The sequence below is a fragment of the Euprymna scolopes genome, chromosome 6 (assembly GCF_053919585.1).
Source record: "Euprymna scolopes isolate OS-2025 chromosome 6, ASM5391958v1, whole genome shotgun sequence".
In the NCBI taxonomy this organism is placed as follows: domain Eukaryota; kingdom Metazoa; phylum Mollusca; class Cephalopoda; order Sepiida; family Sepiolidae; genus Euprymna; species Euprymna scolopes.
The window spans coordinates 111,871,512-111,897,348 of record NC_136487.1 but is presented as its reverse complement, the minus strand read 5'-3'; the positions used below and the strand labels follow the sequence as shown (position 1 = coordinate 111,897,348).

At 32.1% G+C, this 25,837-nt stretch overlaps 1 protein-coding gene across 1 annotated transcript in view; it reads right to left on the bottom strand.

Moving 5' to 3' along the window:
- Positions 1-901: 901 nt before the first annotated feature.
- The window catches only part of LOC145277874 (TBC1 domain family member 23-like), a 115,621-nt gene continuing 90,685 nt past the window's right edge, over positions 902-25,837 (bottom strand). Inside the window, exons 10-16 of the mRNA XM_080129863.1 lie at positions 23,279-23,374; positions 21,516-21,591; positions 18,790-18,927; positions 12,283-12,547; positions 8,950-9,029; positions 6,616-6,736; positions 902-1,192 (exon numbers count right to left, since the gene is read on the bottom strand). Of these exons, the coding sequence (XP_079985989.1) occupies positions 916-1,192; positions 6,616-6,736; positions 8,950-9,029; positions 12,283-12,547; positions 18,790-18,927; positions 21,516-21,591; positions 23,279-23,374 (1,053 nt within the window). The 3' untranslated portion in view covers positions 902-915. The remainder of the gene's footprint in view (positions 1,193-6,615; positions 6,737-8,949; positions 9,030-12,282; positions 12,548-18,789; positions 18,928-21,515; positions 21,592-23,278; positions 23,375-25,837) is intronic.

Here is a 25,837-nt window from a genome sequence, read left to right as displayed (position 1 = left end):
TGAATGTGTATTCATAAATATGGCATATAGAATTCTGTATGTAGTTGTGTATATTTAAAAGTGTGAGTGCATGTACCACCCTTTACATTTGAATGTTTATATGCAAGACTTTAATGTGCAAGGCAGTAGTAATGTATATTTTGCTTGTGCATACACGCGTTTCTGATAGACAAAAAGCCAGTTTATTTACAGCTTTATACAAGTCTCTGTGTGTGTATGTTTTAGTATGTGTACGTGTGTTTTTTTTTTGTGTGTGTGTGAATATAAACAAAAAACCTTTTATAGTGTATGTCAATTAGTTTTAAAAAATTTTAATTATTGTTTAGTTTAAAAAAAAAAATGTCAGAACTTTATTTTATTTATAAAGCATTTTTAATGAAATAAAAAAAATGGATGGATGAAGTCGGTAAGAGGAGTTTGGTAACTTTTTCTGGTTTCAAAAAAAGAGTAGAAAATAGAGAGATAGGGGTTGGAGTACTGAAAAAGAGATAATGAGTACGTAGGGTGAAAAAAGAACAAAACAAAGTAAAATCAAAAGAACATAGAGGAAGTAAGCCAGCAAAAAGTGAACAAAAAAAAAGGAAATATTCACAAAAAGGAGAGGATGTAGAACCACGTTAAAAACAAGTTTTTAAAAAATTCAAAATATGACTTTTCTCCATCGAGTGTCCTCTTTGCTTGCTTTGCATTAGATAAGAAGTATGGGAATTTCTTTTTCTCGGGATAGAAATTTATCTTGGACTGAAGACCTATGTACAGATCTAAAATAATAATTAAAAAAAAAATGTAATAAATAAATATTTCCAAGGAAGAAATCGAAATCCATTTTGATTTTCAATTCCATAAAAACCAAAAAAAAAAGTTTTTTTTATTCGCTTTCATTTTTTTCATGTCCATCAAGTCATGCCCATCATGTCAGCCATCTTGAGTGGAAAGAACTTTTAAGACGGCTTCTTTAATGTATGTCGTTGCCTCTGTTGCTTTAGAAATGATAAAGCGATCCATATCAGTCACATAATAACCCATCTCATTGCTGTAACCATATCGGAATGAGATAAAGTCTGGACATTTCTTTTTGGAAGTAATCTTCAAGATACTTTTGAGTGCCCGACGAGCCTGGATATAAGCCATACCTTTTTGTTTGGGAATCTCTCGCAGAACAAACATATGAGTATCAGTCACCAGGATATAGCTGGGGAAAAAACAGAAAAAATTATCACAAATATTGCAAAAGAAAGAAAGAAAAAAAAAGAAAATTCTTAAGGAATAATCATATCAGGAAGAAGACATTAAAAAGTCCTGATGTTGTTTATTAGTGATGCAACATCTACAAAATGGTTAGAATTTTCATGTTTTAATAGTCAAAGTTTAAAGATAAGATTCTTTCAGGTCTTCATATAATGAAGTCATGATTCTTGAGAAAACTCATTTCATTCTGCTAAAAATACATTTTTGTTAGCTTCAAAATCATTGTCAGAAGTTGTAAAATGAAATGTGTGATTTTTCATATATATTTCTATGTCATTTTATTAAGTTCAAATATATTGATAAAATGAAATTAAAACAATTTTTTTTCAAAATTAAAAAGTAAAGATTTATAGAAACAAACTTGTATAAACATTAGAACAGCTTTTAATACCTTTGGGTCAAGATCAAAGAGTAGACTGTCCTGCAAGAGCTGAGGTTCCTTTACAAACCAAAGTGGGATGGGCAGTCTATCAACTAGATGGGGTTGAGAGGATCCTACTAACCACTGCTTGTATTTTTCTTCCTCCCACCGTTGACACAAATGAATTATTGTATTACCATTATTGTTATCTTTTTTGTTTTTACACGTTAATAAAAAATGTTTTAAAAATTGGGTGTTAAGTATGAAAGAGCAAATGTGGTATTATGGTGGAAGAAGATTTTTAGCTAAGAGAAACTTTTGTTTAGTTCTAGAGTGACAAGGATGACCAACGACCCCCATTTTCACCCCTTTTGAGTTGGCCTTGTGCCTAAGTTTTTTGTTCATGTTTATTTTTGCCTGAATAAAAGATTTAATATCTCAAAGTGTAGTATCTGTTCTTCAGATGCTGCACTTCAATTTCTTGTTCTCTCTCAGTGGAGGAGAAATCCTTCACAACTGAGACAATTTTTATTTTTGTTCCTTTTCTCCACGTTAAAAAACGACCCTGGTGTCTAACTGTCCCGTGGGGAGGCATTGTAAATAAAAACTAACGCAAGTTAATCAGCATTAGTACATCTCATTGGGACTGCAAGATGAACATTGTGTAGGCTATTATAATCTATCTCTACTATTATATAAAAGGAATTTTGTGTGTGCGTGTGTGAGTTCATTCCTTATGGACTTGAAAACGGCTGGGCTGATTTTTATGAAATTTCACACAAAGGTACTGTTCTTAGGTTTTCTATCGGAATGTATCTGATAAGTATCAATGATCAAAATAACCCAATGAAAGAAGGAATAAGTGATTTTGACCAAAGTTAACACTTTACAAAATGCATTTGAGAAGTTTTATCACCACACAAGCCGAAAGGCCAGAAATATAAAATCAACAGTAGGTTCTTTGATATGACAAGGGCGCATTCAAAATGAATGTTTCTATTTAGAGTAAAACTGAAGTATGATACTTGACTTTTGCATTTTAAACTTTAATTCAAGCCATTATATATAAAAAATCTATATCTATAAAAGTGAAATTGTGTGTGTGTGTCTGTCAATTTTCAGCCTACAAACTCGAGATTTGACATAAATTGAAATTTTGGAAAATCTTTTTTAATTGGTTTTCAGCCAGAAATTTGATTGTCAAGGGGTCAAAGTTCAACAATTTGATCTTTGAAAACTCTGCCAAACTCCTCTGCCAATTTTGGGTCTAAACACTTGAAATTTTAGATGTAGGTACTTGGACATGGATCAAACTTTAATTTGATTTGAGCCCAAAATAATAAATGTTAAGAGGTCAAAATTGGGGTCAAAGTTTAAAAAGAAAAATTGACCTTTGCAGTCTCTACCAAATTACTCAGCCAATTTTTGGTCTAAACATTTGAAATTTTACATGAAGTGTATTCAGACAGAGGGCAAGCTTTTTAATCGGTTTTTGGCAGAAAATTTGGTTACCAAGGGGTCAAAGTTAAAAAGATTTGACCTTTGCGGTCTCTAAATGTGATATGTGAGCAGACACAAAAATGTATTTTTCAAAATTTAATTTTAACTGTTTTAAAATGAAGAAGTGACAACTGGGTCAAGTGCTATTTTGCAATGGTCTGAAGATTCTAAAATTAGGGTTCAAAAGTTCCACGTAAAAATAATGAAAGAAAAGTAATTTTTAAAATAAGTGAAAAAGAAAATTGAAAAAAAAAAAACAAACAAACAAACAAAAAAAAAAAATACCAGTACAAAAATAAATACCAATAAAAATAAATATCTAGTTATAAAAACTATTTTTTTCTAAGACCATGTTCTTAATTTTCTGCATGCACATTAAAAATTTTAGTAAATGTTCACGTTACAGTCCTGAATTCAACATGATAAAAGCATAATAATATGACACTGCAAAACTTAAATATGGAATCAATACCATTGGAGCCTTTTGAAAAAAAAAAAACCAACAAAATCATGAATACAACAACTAAGTTTGAAGTGACAACACATCAAGCCAGAGCTAGTGTTTGGGTTAATGAAGGGCATCAATTCTATCAATTTCACATCTTTTTAATGCGGTTTTAGACTTTTATCAAGTTTAATGTTAACATCGCCATGTTGAATTTTTAAGAAAAAATAAAACAATATATTTGAACAGATCAAGATTTTGTATGAAAAATAAAAATTAAGTTAACATTTTATAATCTCCTCCCTAAAATAAAATACTCATGACCCCCCCCCCCCAATGCAGTCATAAACAAAAGTTTAAGATCAGTTTACGAAAATAAGGTTTTGTTTTCGAATGATATTGCTTTTGCATGATGACGACTCATAGGTGTTGCAATATTTCACTATCAAAACTCAAAGTTGTTTTTTTATCAATAGAAAATTGGAATGATGAATGTTGAGTAAAAGAAGTTTATTAAATCCTCACATCAAGAGATACAAACAGATCGAGACAATGGAGGCAATGTTGCACATGCAATGAGTGTAAAATAATGCTAAAGCAACTATGCATACTGATATTAGAAATTTAAAAAAAACAAAAAACATGGAACTTAGAAACCAGTGATGACATGTAGCTTTTGCTACATGTTTGCTGACAATTTTACATTTCATATACATCTATTAGGAGATATAGATATTGTAGGTTTTCTATACCCACAACCAAAACTGTTTTCTGGATATTTTCTTAGAGTTACTGATACATTTATGAAGGATGGATGGCACCAATGTTTTTTACTAAAAATATAATTATTGATCGCTTCATCTTAATGAAAAGCGGTTATTTAGCAGAATTTCACATCACAGGTTTCTTCACAAAATTATTGTTTTTGTTTTAAACTTTGGAGCACATAATTGAGTATTGGAAAGGGAAATGAAAAAACAATAACGTTTATTGTTATATTTTAGGTCAGGAGCTCATATCTTCAGACAGCCTGATCTGGTAGCGCTAGTTAATTAGAGAAGAGAGCGAGATATATATATATATATATATATATATATATATATATATATATATAGCAAGTAGAAAGAGGGTAATTTTGAAATTTGTATTTTTTAACTAATTTTTTTCTGATTCAAACAATTTAACCTAAGATCAAAGGGTGACCTAATGGATCACGTTGCTTCTAATAGAGAATAAAAATACATCAATACACACGTTGTTAGAATTTACATAAAACTTCAAGAGAAAAAAATTTATTGGTTTACCTACAAACTATTTATCAAAATTGGGGAGAAATTATGTCTTAAAAAAACTATAAACAACTATACACATCAATGTAAAATTTAATGTGAAATATTTTTTTAAATTAATCGAATATTCATTGGAATAAAAAATGCAACACAGTACACAAAACAAATTTGAAAAATAATTAAATTAAATCCTCCAGAATACATTTCAATTTCTTAAATGCTCTTCTCCCCAGCACACCTGACCAAAGAAAGTTTCCCCTGCTTCAAATTTGTCACACAAGTCTTCACTTGCTCTCTATGAGTCTGCATGTTGATATTATAATTAAGAAATTAAATCTCTCAGAAAGCATTTTGATTTAATCCAAGCAATCCAACATCCAAAACCAAGCTTCTATCTTTTCACCATAAACGCTCTTATCCCCACTTGGCTCCGATTGACATAAATCGCTCCTCAAAGAAGCTCCCTGCTTTGACAAGCTTCCAAGTCTGACATCCATTCCTCATCTGAAATGAAAGACTCACATCAAATCTTTTGCCAAAATTGCTGGAAAATGGTGTCATTTTACCGCTCCAGAAAGTATCTCACTCTTGACGCAATCCTCTACTTGCCAGATACATTCTAAAAAGGAGTACTATTGCCACATTTGGACAGGAGCTGCTCGAAGCGTCTTATTCTGCTTTGACAGAGTTCAAAACCAGCTCTGAAACCAAGTATGTGATGCCCTTTTCTCTTTGTGAGCCTCTCTCTGCTCTATCATCATTTTCATAGCAAGTGCTCATCTGAGCTTCAATCCTTGCCAAACTTTCACAAAAAAACACTCGTCTAGCTGAAACCACTACCAACAATTTTCCCCACTCTCTATCTATGCCTAAATCTAAACACAAATTCCATGAAGAAAGTTTCTTTCCTAGAACTGCCTGCTTGTGGAACTGTTCCGCTGGCCTTCTTTCCAGCCAACTACAACATGGTTGTCTTCAAGTCCAATGTAAACAAGTTCTTGTTGAGTCATCCTTTTAAATAATCTAATCCTACCCAATTTCCACCACTAACATTCACTACACTGTTGTCTTGGTGACCACCATACACTCATTAACCCTGATCCTCAAGTGGCTTTGAGCATTAGTGTTGACTTTCTTATTAAAAAACAAAGAAATGCTCTCCTTTCCTCGCACACCTGACCAAAGTCAATTTCCTCTCCCCCAAATTTGTCCTATAAATCTTTACTCACTCCCTCTATAAGCATGCTGATAACGTAAACGGTTTTGCTGGTTTGATGTTTTTAGACAAGAAACCTAATTTTACTCGATTTTAGTTACAGCTTTACAACAATTTCATTTAATTACTGATGCATAATGATTCAACTGAATTATCTTTTGAAAGATGTAAATATTTTCTCACACAAAAATTAATTAAAAGAAAAGAAAAAAGGTGGTGTCATTGAGCAAAACACATATGAAAGTAAAAGGCTCCCGGACAACGCCGGATAAGTACAAGTAGTTGAGGATAAAGAAATGAACATGCAGGACAATTTTGGAAATGAGGGGGAGGGTATGAACCTACTACATTGGTCAAACAAAAACACTGGCTTATTTGTAACTGGTTCTAAAGAATACAAATACAAGAATGCGGCGATGCACACAAATGAGCAACAAAAAAAAAAAAACACAAACAGACAACAGAGGACAGAAGTCTGCAGTTTTTTTCATTCTTCCCTAAAGGAAGGCTTAAGTAAATAACGGTGTCATTAGTGAAGAAAGCAAGTGCACTGAACCTGGGATACATGTAACCGTTGTCTTGCACCTCCTTACACAAGCATGAGTAGTTAATGTCCGACTTGTGCAACCATGTGTCGATTTTCACAACCTCCTTTTGCTCATCATCTGTGCTTTCTTCTGAAAAAGACAAAGAAAATACAATGGAAACATGAAAAACAATTTGACAGACGACAATTAAAAATAGAAATTTCATTTGAAATATGGGGAGAGTGATTTGGGAATCAGGCATTCACTTTGGTTGTTTTAATGCTGAATCCCTTACTCCATCAGGATTTCCATAGCAGATGCTCAACTAAGCACCAAGCCCCCCCCTCTACACACACAATAAAACCTTCTCAGCAAGAACTCATCTTTCTACCAACACTGCAAAAAACTGCTTTTTTACTTTGTGTACCTAACATGAGTAAATTTACTTTTTAAGAACTTATGTGTGGAACATATTACCACAGGAATGTTTCCCTACAAATTACAACATGGTCATTTTCAAATTCAATGTCAACAAATATTGGTAGAGTTATCCTGTAAATCATAGTTTTCAAAACTTTTATCGTACTGTTCTATCATCCAATTGAAAATCTCATTAACCGTTAATCTAGAGTGGCTTTTAGCATATTAATGAAACAAAAAAATCCACTTTTTCTGGTACAAGTTTTTGTTTCAAGTTCTTAATATTTTCAAATATTTAATAAACTATTTTTTAGACAAATAGTTCATAGATTAATTTGCTTTGTAGGCGTGGATTTGGTAAATAAATAGCCCATAATTTACAACTTCTATTTTACCCATAGATATGATCCTGGAAGATGTAGTACCTCTGAGTCAAAGTGGACCTGACAGCAATGGCAACTTAAAGGTAACTCTAGACCCCAAAACTTCCAATTTGTGATGCATTTTTACGTTATAATCTGAACAATTTTGCGTTATAATCTGAACAATTACGATCGAGAAATAAGGTAGACAGAAAAAAAAAAATTGATTGAGAAAAATAGATTTCAAGGTGATGGTAAGTAAAAGAAAACACATCGAGTAAGATTAGGTTAATGTGGTATTCAGAACAAATTCTATTTAACTGATAGATAGAACCTTGATAGATACTGGCACTTTGGAACAGAGTAAGCTGTGAGTAATGGTAAATAAGGAGTATCTCCATACTCTGAAGATCTTCGAAATTTGTGCATCATCACTGACTGCATTTTAAGATGATATTCAAGACTCATGAACAAATTGGAAAAATGATTGGAAACATGGTAGAAACGCATGAAGGCAAAAGGTTTAATGGTTAACACTGGAAAGACAATGATTAGGGGCCCAAAACTCTAATCTTTGAAGGACTTGGGTCAATATCCATGTACGATATGTAAGAAAAAGTAATGTGATACAATGCAGCCACTGAAGTGAATGGTAGGCTCACATCAAATGCAGATTTCAGATGTTAGAGATGCCTAATTGAGAGATTTCCTTACACAAAAGTTAAAATAGGTGAGAATACCCTACAGATAATAGATTCCTTTTCCTACGTAGGAGATATGCTGACTGCTGGAGGTGGCTGCAAAACTAAGTTTGACCATCAGAGTCAAGACAGATTGGAGAAAGTTCCTAACATCCTTCGCCATCAAAATTATTATTATGGTAGCTGCATAAGAAGTGTGATGTTATATGACAGTGAACATTGGGTCCTCAGCCACGTTTCACTTGCCAGACTTCAGAGAAATAGCAGGGCAATGATGAGGTGAACATACAATGTAAAACCAGATCCAGAACATTAAATCAGACAATTTATTTGAGAAATTGGCCATCCCCGTTTTTGCTGGTTTAAGCATGTTGAAAGAAGCAAGAGGTATATCAGCACTTACAGAAATCTAAGACTGGACAGCAAAAAGAAAACTGGGTACCCTAATAAGACATGGAAAGAAACCATTAGGCAAGACCATAAACAGTGGCAAATGGATAGTCAATCCCCACAATCACTGGTGACTTAGCATTCCTTATGCTAAATCTCCAATGATTGTGGGGATTGATATTCAGAGAGCATCAAATCTTTTGTTGAAGAGAACATAGGTTACAAACTGTGATAGTGAGTGCAAGTAAGTGACCTATGCACTTTGACAAGTCCTGATAATTGGTATAGAATAAAAACTCGCACAAAATATTGTACTCTTAATTTCTACAAAGTTGAGTACCTCTACTAGTTATTTAAAAAAACAAAATATATATATATATATATATATATATATATATATATATATATATACACACACATACACACACATACAAATGATCAAAAATTTATGAAAGTCACATGGAATGGACTTGTTTATAAATCTACCTACCTTCTTCATCATCTCCTATCGTAAACACAGATGCCATGTTCCTGTAACGTTTCCCCAATTTATCAGTACTGCTTACATGTCTAAAAAATAATTAAAAAATGTTTTACAAATAAAATTTTTTAAATGTTTTACAAATACTAAACAGCAGAAGAGTTCATGTTACATATAAAAATGGAAGAGTCAGCAGGGAAAATTTGAGTCATAAAAAAAATAATTAAAAAACAAAAGCTGTAAACTCAGACTTTCCACCTCAGATATGGTAAATAAATAATGACAAACATTTAACAACAATTTGAATTGAATATCATCAATTACTAAAGTAAAATTTTTGAAGTACTTAAAATTAATTCTCTTTATATATCTGCAAGTATTATGGTGATCTGCCCTTTTGTATCATTACATGGACTTTTCTTGCTACTTTGAAAAATGGTGATAACAAAGACTTGCTATGCTCAATCAAGAAGTAATCTCTGACAACCCATTACTTCTGTACTTTCTGTACATACATACTCCAGCTCTTTGTTGTCTCATTTATTTTCACCTCTTTTAAGGCCACAATAAGTGAAAATAAAATGTACTTAGCTTAACACTTAATTGCAATTTCATGTGTTATGATCGAGACTACTGCATCGATTACTACAAGAAAAAGAAGGCGTACAAGAATGACCAGCATGCTTCTCGCTTTCATTCCTTTCTTCTTCCTACCTATTCAGTGAATTGATATAAAGTCTAAATGGATTTTAGGAATGGTGGAAGTGAGAGGTGTAAACTGATTATTCATGGATGGAATTGATATGCTGACGGGAAATGATCGAATGAGACCAAGAATAAACATGGCATATCCACCCAGATGTAAAGAAATGAAAAGAGCATCAAAATTCAAGCCAGGCAAAAAATAGTAGCAGTTATCATGCTTATACAAGCCAGAGGCAACCAAAACGTCCTGCATTATTAGCCAGAAAGAATCTTGTGAATTGTAAAGAAACACTTGGACCTAGCCAACAGCAACCATGCAAAATTTTCCACATCTCAACAGATGTTCCACTTTGAGAAATATTTTTTTTCTTCCTTCCTTTGCAGTGAGAGACAGCAAATTACTGGATGTAGGGTTTACACTCATTTCCCCACATGAATAAAATGGTGTGGCCCTCGGAAAAGAGATATCGAAACAATAAAGAATAAGAATGGTAAAGTATTCCCAGGCAAACCATGTGCAACATTTTTAATAAATCAGTCGAAGAAAAGATTCAGAAGTGTTCATCTTGGGTGAGAGACCTCTCTAAGGAAAAAATTGGATTTGCTTGCTAACCAAACTTGAAAACGAAATCATCCATTTTTTTTTTTTTTTTACTAATGCCGAACATAAGATCTAGTAGATTATCAACATATCCACAAAGACACCTTTATCATCTCTATAAATATATTTCCATATTGAACTAAGGACTGTCTCTCGATTTCATGCCAACATATAATGCATCAGATGTCGTTAAAACAATAAGACATCCCATATTTCACTTAGTTTGTGAAATTATCCTTCATTTTTATACATTTTTGTGCTCCCTCCACTGTGCATTTTGTGTTTTTGTTCATCAATTACCATTTGACAGAAAACTCTAGCCAACAAAACATTGTTGTCTAAACTAACAGAGTTATAAAACTAGACAAAAACAAAATATCTTTAGTCATGAATTTGTGACACATAGCATCAACGATCATCAAAAAATGTACAAAGCAATGAATGAAATGTCTATTGTCAGTTATTGTACAGGTATATATATTATACAAGTATATATACATAAAAATGTATGTGCCGTCAAGTGTACAAGTACTGTTAATTCATCCAGTTTTCTTTTTAATTGATACCAGTCACACTTCTGATGGTTGGTGATGCCATGAAACTGCAAAATGTTAAGCAAAATACATTTTATACTGATCTATCAAATAGGATATCAAACTTTGTTTGTCCAAGATCTGATGACTTAATTCAGTTCTGTTTTGACAAAGTATTCCCAACACTTTGGAAAATCTCATCAGTATGCCCTGTATTTAAGAATTCAAGTAATCGCGCATCTCCCTCTCAGTACAGACTCCTATGCACGAGTAAGCTGCTGGAATCTGTGCTAAATAGTCAACCATCTCAGCAAAAATAACCTAGCCAGGTATTTATCCTCTTTCTCTCAAGTTCAAAAAGCCATCCAACACATGCTATCATGTAAAACAGGCGTTAAATCAATTATGACCACGATGATGATTAAAAAAAACATGGAGTTTCAATAGAATTTGTGTCAATAGTATTTTCATTCTTGAAAGATTTTATATTTAGGCAAAATTCAAGTGTATACTTTCTAGATTTTAAAAAACAAAAAGGAAAATAAGAAATTACATTTTCATAAGAAAATGAATACATTTTGGGGGAGAGAAAATTCTTTGGTTTTAATGCAGTCATTTATTTATGAGGATCAGTTAATCATTTGGATTTTTTGGATTACTGTTCTCATCTTTTATATTATTTTTACGTTTCCGTCAATGTAACTTTCGACCTTCTTCAATTGTATTTTGTCAAACATGGGAATCTGCATAGAATTTTGAACAAAATCTTATTTAATTTATGGGAGAAGCATGCTCTTGTTCTGTCAGCCATGACTGGGTAAAAGTCTTAAGTAGTTTGAACTTGTACTTTGAGTGCCGCCTGCACTGAGGATTGAACCATCAAGCTTCAGAAGAGTGTATAACTGAAGTTATAACTTAATTTTACCAAGTACTTTATCCATTATGCCACAGGTCCTTATTTCATTTCATCTAAGCTCAAATGTCTTGGTAAAATCAGATCGACAATTTACTATCCAAGTGCCATGTAGGAATTGGACAAGAAAGTTTAATTATGCAAATAAGGTGACAATCAAATAGAACTGAAAACTTCATATTAAATTATACACACATCTACAAAGAATTAGTTTTTTTTTCTTTTTTTTTTTGCAAACAAAAATGTTATTCCAGTCTATCACATTAGTTAGACAATAATAAACTGAAACTTAATTCAAACATTATATAAATAGAAGAGATCAATTTAAAAAGCAGACACTTAGGCTGGTTTATTAAATGCTTAAAATTTTTATAGAAACAGAATTATATGCATTAAAAAATCTATATTTATAATTTCATACGCATCTTTCTACATATTTTTATGCCAATGAATGCAATTTAAATTTTACAATTTAAAAAAAAAAAAAAAAAAAAATTATAACTAGATACAAATGCCACTCAGTACAAAAATAACAGATTTGTTTTTTAACAAAAGTAAAACAAAAATAAAATTGAAATGTTTTATTCTACCTTTCTGGCACCGCTTGTTCATTTTTTATGTAGCTGGAGAGTTTTTCCTTCATTTCTGCTGATTTAGATTTCACTACACTTGACAATTTACCAAGCAAAGAGTCTTTATTAATTTTTCCAAGTGAAGAAGGAGGAGGAGAAAACTCATCTCCGTTCTCTAGATCACTTGCACTGCTCACCATGTCTGGATTACACACAATGCAGGCTTTAGAATTGTGATCAGTCAGGCCTTGCGATAAGTTGCCACGAAGAGCATCATGTATGGCTGAAACAGAAAAGAGAGCGAACATCAGGTCAGTCTTTAGTTTATTTGTGATGAATATCATTATGTAAAAAAAAAAAAAAAAAAATACATAAATCAACATTTGACAAAATATGAATATTAGATTTAAATTTTAAAGTTAATGAAAAATTTTTGTTTCAACCGCCAAATTTTAAAAAGCTTACATTCAAAACATCAGCAAGTTTTATTAGATGTCTTGTTGGCTTGGCAGGCCGAGAGGAGACTTAAAGTGTTCTCTTAAATTTTGAATACCAGCGTGAAAATATGCATCACATCTAGCCATACCGAAGAGCTGTGATATGGCAAAACAGCTGCCTGCGGATAACATAGACACACACATGAGGAAAACAAAAAAGTTTTATATGTTCATCAACATTTCTTCTTTATTCTAAGATTTTCTCAAGATGACTAATTTGAAGGATAAACATAGAAGTCAACATTTGAAAATATGTGGTATGTTTATTTTCATTTCTTCATCACATTGGATTATTAATTCCATAATTATCATAAATTTTTAATAATTTTGCTGCTATTGTTAATTAAAAAAAATTAAATTAGCTTAACATTTAAGCAATAAAAACTGCACATATTTTCAGGCAAGGCTTTGTAGTCCATTGGTAAAATGCAATTTGACAATGTAGTTATGGGTTCAATCCTTGCCAAAAATCATGCCAATGTTAGCAAGAAACATACGTTTATAGATAACTTTTATGCATGTAAAAAAATTAATAAAACATATATATATATATATATATATATATATATATATACACACATACATAAAAACATACCCTGTCAGAAGGGACGATTTAATGCAGGCATTTGCGTGCAAGAGAGCAAAACTATCAATTAAGTAAATTTGAATTGGCAGCATTCTCATGCTGTTACTATCACTAATAAAAAAATAACTTTTTAAAGGGAATTAAATTATGTCAATTAACAATTACAGAATTTATTTGTTGGAGACGCCCCTCCATGGGATTAATGGACAATCTCATGACATAAGTTCCTCTGGTGACGTCACTTCCGGTATCGAGTACCGGTGTCCGGCAGTCTGAGATTGGCACGCGACGAAGCAGATCGGGTGCACACGCCCAACCGTCGACTCACTACTTTGCCTGTAATATATGTGAATACATGTTTTGTTCCTAAAAATCCTGTGTTCCTTTTGTTTATTACCATTTAACCCCATAACATTATTGCTACAAAAAAAAGAATACAAGATAGACTGAATTATTAATTCTACAGAGTTTCAAAACTTTGGCCTTTTTCTTCTGGGGAAAATAGTTAGCAGAATTTTTTTTTTTGTAAATTAAATGTTTCTGGTTAGCACAAAAAATTGAAAACTGTAATGTTGAAAAACTATGAAAAATGTGAAAAGAGAATATTTAAATTGATATCCATGAATGAAGTTGTAATCAAATAATAAGATTTAATCAATAAAGTTGGTTGAAAATTGGTAAAAAATCCATAAATCTATAATGCTGGTATGAATATGTCTGCAGACTTGGTGTAAGAATATTTAGATTGGGTAGATCTATAGTTCTTGGAAGGTTGGGTTAAAGATTCTACCACAAACTTGAGACAGGCAGTGTGCATCATTTTTTTTTTTTTTCATATATATGTCTGTTTATTATATAAAAATGATTGGTTACATACGTGCATACATGTTTCAGTGGAGTTCCTATTTAAAGAGACCCACGTCATCAGAACAAAGAAGGAAACTTATTGAAACAAAAATTACAATTATATATATATATATATATACTAGCTGTACCCTGCCACGCATTGCTGTGGCTCAATTTAGTGTAATGGAAAAGTCTTACGCGGTACAATACACAGATTCGGAGAAGTTGTCGAAAAAACAAATAAATGTAAGCAAATGGAAGGTAAGTTAACGATCTACGTAATGGTCGGAATTTGTAGTGTTTTTATTTAATGTAAAATGTTTAATCATCTGGAAGAACATAGTGTTTATGGATGTATTTGAAAAAGACAAATGGTAGTTTTTTAGTTTTAACTCACTTTCTCGAACGTAACATAATAAACCATGTCCGCCACTATTTGTATTTTTTATATATGCTGATAAACACTCTTTTTCGGGCCGACTAAACGTTACATTAAATAGACAGGGTTTATCTTACTAAAGTTGTGGAAAACTAAATATATAGTAAATGTAATGCCGTTAATGAAGAAGAAGCATTCATGATAGTTAATTTAAGCACTTACGAATGTCTTTATTTAAGAAAAATGCAATCATATTTTCTCATCTTAATCGGAGCTTTATCATTTTTTTTGTGTTTGTGGTTTTGTTTTGGTTTTTGGTTTTTGTTTTGTTTTTGTTTTTCAAGTGAAATGCAAGTGTTTTCACGATATAAATATGTAAATAATAAATGTAAATAAGAAATTGCTCATAGTCAGATATCGCGGTTGAGTCGTCCAAACCTGGAACTGAAAACGTAGTAGTCCCGCAGTGTGTGTTCTGACGGTAAGAGAAAATGCAAAACAATCTGATCGTAATCAGACCTTTATTGCATTTATTTATGTTTTTTTTTTTATTTTCATGTGTAATGCAAGTAATTTCACGATATCGTTGCGTTGTAAAAGAAAATTGTAAGAAATGAGAAGTTATTTTTTTTAAAATATGTGTAGTTGAAAGCACCAATTTAAAAACAAAATGTGTAGTTGGAAGCACTAATAAAGCTCATAGTAAGATTCCTCGGTAAGAGTTGATAAACCCGGAAGTAAAAACAGAGTAGTCGTGCAGTGTGCGTCCTACGTTAATAGGAAATGAAAAACAAAACAATGTGATCTTAATCGGACCTTTATCACGTTTAGTTAATGTTGTTGTTTGTCTTTTGTGTTTAAAGTGAAATGCAAGTAATTTCACGATATAGTTTTTTTGTAATAATAAATTGTAACTAATGAACTGGTTGTTCATTTAAGAATAACTTTTTAGTGGGAAGCACTACTAAGTAAAACTCATCGTCAGATTCCTTGGTTAGAGTCATAATAACTGGAAGTAAAAACTGAATAGTCACGCAGTGTGCTTCCTATGGTAAAGAAAATAAATCCAAAAGGAAAAAAGATAATGTTAATCGGATGTTAAAGTATTTTTTTGTGTTTTTTTTTTATGTGAGAAAAGTGGAAAAAAAGAGTAAAAAATAGGGGGAAAAAAAAAAAAAAAAAAAGGCTTAAATAACCCTTTACGATTCCAAACCGGTGTTCCCTCGTACTGTTCCTTGTGAATGCATTCTCAGCAGTGTTAAGTGGTAGCAGGAGTAGGCGGAATTTAATAGAGAGAAAAGATTTTACAACTTCCATTGATTCTAATTGATTTTGGCAGTGAACTCTCACCGGAAAAAATATAGTAATGTACGATTATTGAGGAAGTGTAAAGGTAATAGGCCTATAGCACACCTCAGATCCTGTGCTGCAGTTTGTGCACATTACATTTGCATGTAATGTCTTGATTTTTAATCCTATTAAGGTCAACTCAGAGGGAAAAAATGAGTTCATTTTATTTATATAGAGATAATTCCTCAATTGTTTTGTTTTTGTCAATTGGATTATAAATCATAAAATGATTAAAAATATATTTTTTTATCAAATTGATTAGATAGAATAAGAATATCTAAGGATAATAAAATAAATTTATTACATTTTCAATCCTTCATTAAGATTATAGCAACCCCCCCCCAAAAAAAAACAAGGTATCATTTTCTTTTGTGCTTATGACCCTGACACTGACGGCCAGTATGTGAGTCTCCTAGACCTTTTTCTCACAACTTGCCCTGAACTATGTTCAGTTTCCGTTCTGTATCCTCTTGGATCTTCCGACCACTCTGTTGTATCAGTTAAGATAAAAATGAAATGTAATAATTCCTCAGACATACCTCTCCATCATACAGTATATCGATACATTATGGCTGACTGGGATAGCTTCCGTACATTTATATCAGATCTACCTCTGTGTTCCATGTTTAAAAAGGATGTGTCATCTATAGTATCAGACCTGACGGAATGGTTAATTGTAGGTATAGACCGTTTCATACCCTCAAAAAAGTTCCAGCAAAAACCTAACAGCCAGCCATGGTTCTCTCCAGAATAAGCTGCTGCCATTGCGCAGAGAAATCACTTTTTCCATTGCTTCCAACTTAATAGATGTACTGACACTAAAGCCACTTTTAGGGCTGCCAGCAACCATTGTAAGAAAGTAATAAAGAACGCAAGAGAGTTGTATGCTCAGTCCGTCAAGTCCAAAGTAGCTGAGCAGCAGCTTGGTTCCCACCAGTTTTGGCAAATAGCAAACAGAATCCTCAACAGAAGCATATCATCAATTGACCTGAGGTAATCTCGTCAGCATCAGACAAAGCCAAACTCTTTGCCAAAAACTTTGCAGCTAATTCTACCCTTTGCGACCAAGGCTGCCAACCCCTAATATTTCCTCCTGTATCAGAAAACACGCTATGTGATATACAAATATCTGTACGTTAATGTTGCCAAGCTAATTAAAAACATTGATTCCAGTTGTTACGTTGTTGCTCTATAATAAAGGGTTGAGTGTTTGATTATCTTATCTCTAATAATGGATTAGAAGAGATGATGTGCTATATTATATATTTATGTTGTATCATAACACAGTAAAGCAACCGGCACTGACAGTATTCCAATTATAGTACTCAAAAATCTTCAATCACAGCTAGCACCCATACTTATAAAACATATGTTGTCTAAGGAGAATTGCTTCCCATCACCCTGGAAAATCTCATCAGTATGCCCTGTATTTAAGAATTCAGGTGATCGCTCATCTCCCTCTCAGTACAGGCCAATAAGTATTCTGTGCATCATGAGTAAGTTGCTGGAATCTGTGTTAAACAGAGAAGTAATCAACCATCTCAACAAAAATAACCTTCTTAGTGACACACAATATGGTTTCCGATCCGCTAGATTTACAGCAGATGTGCTTACAGTTATATCTCATAGGATTAGCGAATCTCTTGATGGAGGCTACCTTTCTAGGGCAATTGCTCTTCACATATCAAAGGCCTTTGATAGGGTATGGCATAAAGGTTTACTTCACAAGATCTCCAGCTATGGTATAGCTGGAAATGTCTTCTCAATTATTAAATCATTTCTCTCTGATAGATTCATAAGAGTAGTAGTTGATGGGCAAAAATCAGAAGTTCACAGTATTAATGCTAGAGTCCCTCAGGGGTCCATCCTGGGCCCAACTCTCTTCCTGATCTACATTAATGATCTTCCAAATCACATCCTTACATCATTTGTAGACATTTATACTGATGACACTACCATCTATGGTAGCACAGTTCTCTCCGCTGATCTTGAGCATGTGGTACAATCAGGAAAGGAGTGGCTGGTTACTTTTAATGCATCTAAAACCAAGCTTCTATCTTTAGATCATCAACATTCTGATCCCCATCTGACATCAATTGAAATGAATGGCTCTCGTCTTGGGGAGGCCTCATGTTTTGACAAGCTTCTGGGCTTGACCTTTACTCCTGATCTGAAATAGAACACGTACATCAGATCTGTTTCCAAGGCCGATGATGCAATCTATATAAAAGCCAAGTACGTTCAAGGATGGAGTACTGTTGCCACATTTGGGCAGCAACTGCTAGAAAGGACTTATCCTGCCTTGATAGAGCTCAAAATATACTTCGTAGCCTCATAGGAGATGTCCTTTTCTCTTCCCTTCAACCTCTATCTCACAGAAGAGATGTTGCGAGTTTGTCTCTACTTTATTATTTTCATGGCAAGTGCTTGACTGAGCTTCAATCTATGGTACCCCCTCGCCAAACTTTCACAAGAAACACTCGTCTAGCTGAAAACACTATCAATAATTCCCCTCCCCACTCTTTATCTGTGCCTAAACCTAAACGTAGATTCCATGAACAAAGCTTCTTTCTTAGAAGTGCACGCCTGTGGAACTGTTTTCTGTTTTCCTGCTTTCCAGCTGACTACAATCTGATTGTCTTCAAGTCCAACGTAAACAAGTATTTGATTAGCCGTTCCACTTAAGTCAACAAATTTACCGAATTTCCATTACTAATGATTACCATATTGTCCAATTGATTACTGTACACTCTTAACCCTTATCCTCGAGTGGTCTCTGGGCTTTGATAAGTGGTGATTCCTATGTAAAAAAAACAAAAAAAAAAAACAGATAAATAAATTTTGAAAAAAGTGTCTAAGAAACATACCAGCATGACCACCTCTAGCAACACTGACGTACTGATGTCCTTTTTGTAAAAAGTTAGCTACAACCATATGGACATATTGATCTTCTTCTTCGCGACCACTACCCATGAAACAAAGATGTTCACCACCGGCAACTGAACCTGAAATAAAAAGCAAAAATGTTAGAAAAATGCTGAGAATTGAACTGAAAGTTTTCTATAAACTTTTGACTCAAATCATATCGCCAGGTGTTGTGACCTGATTACCAAAGAGACACTTGTCTGTGATTTCCATGACCTCCTTATACACACACACGATGTGGTGGTGATGATCATCATCACCATTGTGTTCAGTTTATCATTTGTTTTATATGCTGGCATGTATTGGACAGCTTTTAGAAATTGAATTTTACACTAACTTATCTCTGACAAGGTCTTTATTTATCCTTCTTTCTGTCAAATCTATCCTTATCACTTTCTCCTATGCATTCTCTGCTATCTCAACGGTTCTACATCTATATTATATTTCTCTTTGTGTCTGTTTCACTTTTTCTCAGAAACTACTGAGCCGATCTTGCTGAAATTTTGTATGGATTTTTGTTATTTTTTGTTTATTAATGCAGCAAACTAAGTATTATGATATCCGTTTGATGTACAGTTGAGGATTGATAGGTAGTCACCACAATATCACATTTACTCTAGAAATTTTCTTGGAAACTATTGATCCTATCTTGCTGAAATTTTATGTGGATCTTTATGATAAAGTGCAGCAAACTAAGTATTATGGTATCTGTTCAATGCACAGTTAGGGATTAGTAGTTATTGAAAAAATGTGCACAAATTTAACCATATTCAAGCATCAGTTTGGTATAAAGTATTCATTTTAAGCACTATTACTTTTGTCCATTTTTAACAGGTAAAAAGTCTACTCAATATCTCTTCTCCCAAGAAACTCCATTTCACCAGACAAGTTTTGAACATGCAAATAGCACAGTCTGAAAATAGACTAGTTTTCTTTAGTGGAAGCAAAATTTTCATAGGTTGGATAATATTCTTCATGCCAACCCAATGAAGGACCAGTGAGCATCTCTTGGTGCTTGCCCACCAAGACTGAAAAGCAATTCTCTTACTTGTTTGTTTGTTTTTCTATTTATTTATTTATAGAAAAACAAAAAAAGAATTATTAATTGGTTCTGTAAACTGTAAACCACAAAAAAAAAAAACAACTGTTTTCTCATAGTCTTGCCATTGTTAGAACTCACAATGACATACAAGGAGCATATAAAACAAAGATTTGTAAAGCTAAGATAGCTTGGTTTGCATATTTTATAGGAAGTCATTGACCCTTTTTGGTAACAAACATCCATTGCATAGAAGTGAACACAAGTTGCTATTTTATTCATTACTGTGTAGGGGGTATGCCTTTTCCTACAATATTAATGTATAAATGGCTACAATAGATCTGATGGGATTTGAACAACTAATTCTATAGACTAATATCAATTCGGCCAATCACACACTTGTTTGAGCAAATGTAACAAAGATTAGAGAAATGACAACCACCACTCCCGCCCCACGACAACATTTCACCAATAAATCTGTATTTATTTGCCTTCTCATTAGTAAAAAAATTGAATATAAGGCCAGTTTTTAAGAAACAAGAGCACACTGGATTTAGGAGAAAAATTAAAATTGTCTATACGGATATATCCACTGATTAAGAAAACAGATGCTACACTTTGATCCTAGCAAGAAGTAGCATTTGAGATATAATCAAAGAGCCAGGTATGAGTACGTTTTTCCTGTTTGAATATGGTGCATAGTTTTTAAAATGGTTGAAATAATATTTGAGCTCGTTGAGTGAGAGAGTCCCATCTCATTTTTATTTTTTCAGTAATGCCCACTTGAATTTTATTTTGCCCATGACCTTGTCAAGTTATATTTATGATAGAACATCAATCACTCTCAAACTCCACTCCTGTTTGATTTCTTCCCACTTAAATCTCATTCTCATTTATTTTTGATTTGAAACAAACTAAGAAACAGTATGCGATCTACTCTTAGAAAGGCTTGTAAGAATCTCACAAATTTGCCCCTGATTTTATTTGGTTTCATTGTTTTTTTTATGTTTTTATTGTCCCATTCACTATCAAGTTTCACCAAACTGTATATACATGTTTTTTAAATAAAATTAAGTTCAAATCCTTTAGGAATATTTTAAGTAAACTAGTCCATAGAGTAAATGTGATATTATGGTGATTGTTGAAGTGAAAATAATGAAAGAATTTTGTTGGATATTCGTCCTCTCAATGTATCTCATGTATACGCACGCGCGCACACACACACACATAGCATGAAATTAAGTATAACATAACACTTGCCAACACTTTTCAGATTAGATCGAAATGTATATAAGAATATTAGTAGAATAATTCATAAAGTAAATGTGGTATTCTGGTGGTGACTGCTTAAGTGAATTTGAATGCATCTAGTAAAGATTAGGATATACCTTCCCACTATTCCCCGCACTTTTAAAGACCTTGTAACTAATTTGCTAAATTTTAGTCATATTTTTTATTAAATGAATTCTAAGTGCAGTATTTATTCTATCTTTGGTCAGGAGGAGGAACGATCCTTGAGATCTTTAGAATGTCATTGATTGATTTTTTATATCCCATGAATTATAACATATTCATAAAAGTTTGTAAAATTTATTCCAACAAGAAAAACTAAAAAGATACACTAAGTACCTGCTGCAATTGCTTGTTTCTGGGTTGAAAATAAAGCATCAACTGCTGAATTGAACTCTGTAGGATTCTGGAGCATCTGTTTGAAAAAAAAAAAACAACATAAATATTTGGTACCTTTTAGAATTTATAGTGAAATAAAGAAATAATCTCTGTATTAATAAAACTATGAGACAACTTCAGGTGTGTGTGTGTGTGTGTGCATTTCTTGTGACAACATATACATTGAATTATAATTTTTTTTCTATTAATTGAATATTTATTGAAATAAAACATGCAAGTGTAAAATAAAACAAAAGGTAAAAAATTATTAAAAAACAACTTCATTACAAAATTAAATTCACCACAATACATTTCCATTTCTTCACAAATAAGTCAGTCATTTTAATCTTTCACTAACAATTAATAATAAAAAAACACAATGAATTACTTTGTAAGTGTTCAAAATTTGAAAGGCATTTAGATAAACTGTTTAATAGAAAGTCATTCAAACAGATTTAAAATTCTCAGCAAATCCTCACATTAAAAATTTTTAAGTTTTATGAGCTATTTAAACAAAATATTAAAAATGTATAAAGAATTTGGTCAATGTAATGCTGTAATCTCCAAAATTATTAATTTGCAGTAACAAAAATATTTCATAACAAAAATTATTAATTTGCAGTAACAAAATATTTCATACTTTTTTAAAATTTGATTCAATTAATAATTTAATGACCAAATGACAATTATAATTAATGGTCAAACTTATTAAAAAATAATAGTTTGATACAAAATAAAAAATGGTATAGAATAAAAACAAAACAAAAAATAAACAAAAATGTAACTAAAAAAAACTCATGGGCAATATCAGATACATACAGTAAATACAATAAAATCTTGGCTTTGATTACAATCAAAGAGTTTGGTTTCTTGAAATGCATTCATTTTTGGTATACAAAAATATTTCAGAAATATATATTTTTTCTTAAGGATCTATTCCAACTGTGTCACTCTTGTTGCCAAAAAATAAACTATTTTCCAAAACACTTAGACCCTTAAAAAAAAAAAAAAAAAAAAATTATCTTTTTATACATGTTTTTCATTGTCCAAAAATATAGTTTCCCCATGAAGACACAAGACACAATTATATCCTATATATTATATCTTATCCCCTAAGACACACTTATAATGCTGCCTTGTAATAATATGTAAGCAGAAAAGAAAAAGATGATTATGTACAGTTGCAATATTCAAAAGCACTTTTGCATTTTTTCTTATCAAACATAGATGAACAGGAATCAGCAGGACTGTATGATGAAACAGTAGTTCCTAGGATTATCTTTGGTCCACGTTTTTTTTTTATGCTTTCTCCTTTAGCAAAATATAGATCTCAAGCAACCTTATCTTCAAAAACTTCTTGCACTGGTTTAACATTGACGAGAAACATAAAATATCTTATGTCATATGCATGTTACAGTCCAGTTTTACGGGTCAAATAAATCAAGGTTGATTAGTTAAAAGTGAAACTTATAGATTGACATAGGATTATTATAGTAACATCGCTTGACAGTATATAATCTTTTTATTGTAATCAAAAATGCTATGAATCATAAACTTATATCATTACTGCTCTATTTTGAATTGAGCTCTTCATATTCACTGCAATCAAAATAAAATCTATATTTACATATATAGTTAGATGCTTAGATAGCAAAATATTTGTAGTAGAAAATGTAATTTTCTACTATCTTCTAGATGACATAAAATAAATTAAGAGAACTTACAAGATTGGCATCAAGGTGAAAGGCTGTTGGTAAATGTCCACTGTTGTACTGTTCGGCAGGTCGGCAATCTACGAGAAAGTACCGAACAGTGTCTCCCTAAAAAAATACAGACATTGAAAAAATGCATTTAAGATTACATCTTTGAAGAGAAATTAGATACAGAATACAGGAAATTTATTTATGCTAAAATAGGATTTCATATCATAAATTTCCTGTCAGAGTGTTGAAATAGAGAAAAATGATATCTATATACTCTAATAGTATACTCCCTAAAATGTCATAACTTTCTAATAAAGTTATGACATTTTAGGGAGTTTGTTTACATGCATATAGAAATGTTACTGAAAAAGGAATATGCAAAATGTATATTACTAAGGCAATAGTTTTTATGATATTAATACCAGAATTTGAATTTCATGTAACTCTAAAAGGTTTTTTTAAAAAAAATATATGCATACTTAATAAATAAAAAAAATAAAAAAATATTAACCAGGTAGGATATAAAAAACATTAACATGATTTTTTTTTTTAAATATTTTAATATGACGTACACTTTTTGATCTTTTTTGATAATTTGCAAAAAAACATAGAAATAAAGAGTATTTAACATTAGTTCGAAGTGAATTATTTTTGCTTAAAAGCAATTTCTGTTTTTTACCCATGAGAACAATACGTAAATTTATTGTACTTACTCTCTTACGCAAATTCTACGTGGCCCCCAGCCCATTTCAAATATTTTTCTTTGGACAAATTGGTAAAAGCTTGGTAAAGATGGAAATTGACATATTCAGGTACTAAACCAATATTGCTTAAAGTTTGGTATAAATTATATATTGCTTATAATTCCATTAATGAATTCTAATTGCCCATTTTGGTCTGTTTGTTGCAGCCATTCTAATACTTGATTGAATTGTACCAAATTCGACAAAGCATTATTAAAAAAAAAAAGAAGCAGGTTAATATTAGAACTACTAACACTACTACTAAAAACAATACTTATAGGTTCCAAAACTGCTTAACATGACTGTAAAAAGTTGGGCATGATTGGAGGAGTAATTAAAAACTATTAGACAAAATTACAAATTTGATAAGAAACTCTATCGATATAAATGTGTCATAGAAGAGATCATCATACTACTAATTGACTTTTGTTTATAAAGAAATCAATGATAAAGTGAATATATAAACATAACTATAAGACTCTGCTAGCATATATATATATATATATATATATTATGACTGAACTTAATACCAGTCACAAATTAATATTTATATTTTGCCAGAATTTGGCTTGGAGGGTATGTACCCTGAATTTTGTCATAATATCTGCAGTAAAACACATCAGATAAGATAATTAGCACAATAAATACTAATACGTATGGAAATTATTAAAATAAGAAATTTAATTCTAAATGTAACATCAATAGAAATCAATGAAAAATATAATTACATATTTTTTCCTTTCCATAGAGAGCAAACATTGACCGTACCATTAATACATATTTATATTTGTCAACAGTTCAAAGTTTATTTATGTGTTTGTAAATCATTTCTTCTAGTGGGACATCATATATTTCTTACTTAATCATGTTTTTATTGACCAATTTTTTTTTCTTATGAAATCATTATCTTATCTGATCCCCTTTCTATGTCATTTTGGTCTCAGAACTGTTTAAAAAAACAAAATGTCTATTAGCTCGTCTAATTTAATTTTTTTTCTACCCCCTTTCCTCTCCATTGCACATTCATTCTCTCTTTCTTTTTAAGACAAATCGACTTCTCCTCAGCAAATAATGAGGAGAAAGAAAGAAAACAAACCAAGCTGTCAGTCACAGCAAACATCCCCTCCTCACTTTTTCTCTCTGCCTGGTGACATTAAGAAATGCAGAGAGAAAGAAGCAGATGGATCAACATGTTGTCATTTGCCTTACCCTCCATTTCTCTCACCCTTATAAGCTTCGCAACATTTGAGTGCATGCATCTTTACCTTCAAAATTCATTATTTTGTTTTTCTTTTTACTCAATTTCAAATCCATTCAATATTCAATGTTGCCAAGACTAAGCTCGTTTCCTTTAATAATTACAAGAAATCTTCTCAACCACCAATAGCTATCTAATAGAAAAAAAAAACCTGGACTGGATTCTTGGCAGAATTCGAACATTCTCAGCTCCGACCCGTTCAGTCTGGTTCGCCATAACTCAACTACCGACATCTTCACTGCCGGGCTTATATTCCCTCATTCCAGTGTCTAGTCCGATTGATATGCAAATTAAGACGCGATCGAACCTGATCATTTGTTGCCTTTTCATGTCCTATCAGTCGGGTTTCGAGTTCTGAGCGTCACACATACCACCCTTGGCAACCTGCCTCCATGACTGCAGTCACACTATAATTTTCCCTATACTCCCCCGCTGATCTCATGATCGGGGGGGGGCACACGGCTAGACACAGCTAGCCCACGATAACCGGCTAGACACACAGAATTTAATTTTTAAATTTCTTATTTAAAAAAAAAATTTTAAATACAAGTCGAGTGAATCGTATTGTAAGTTCTTTTA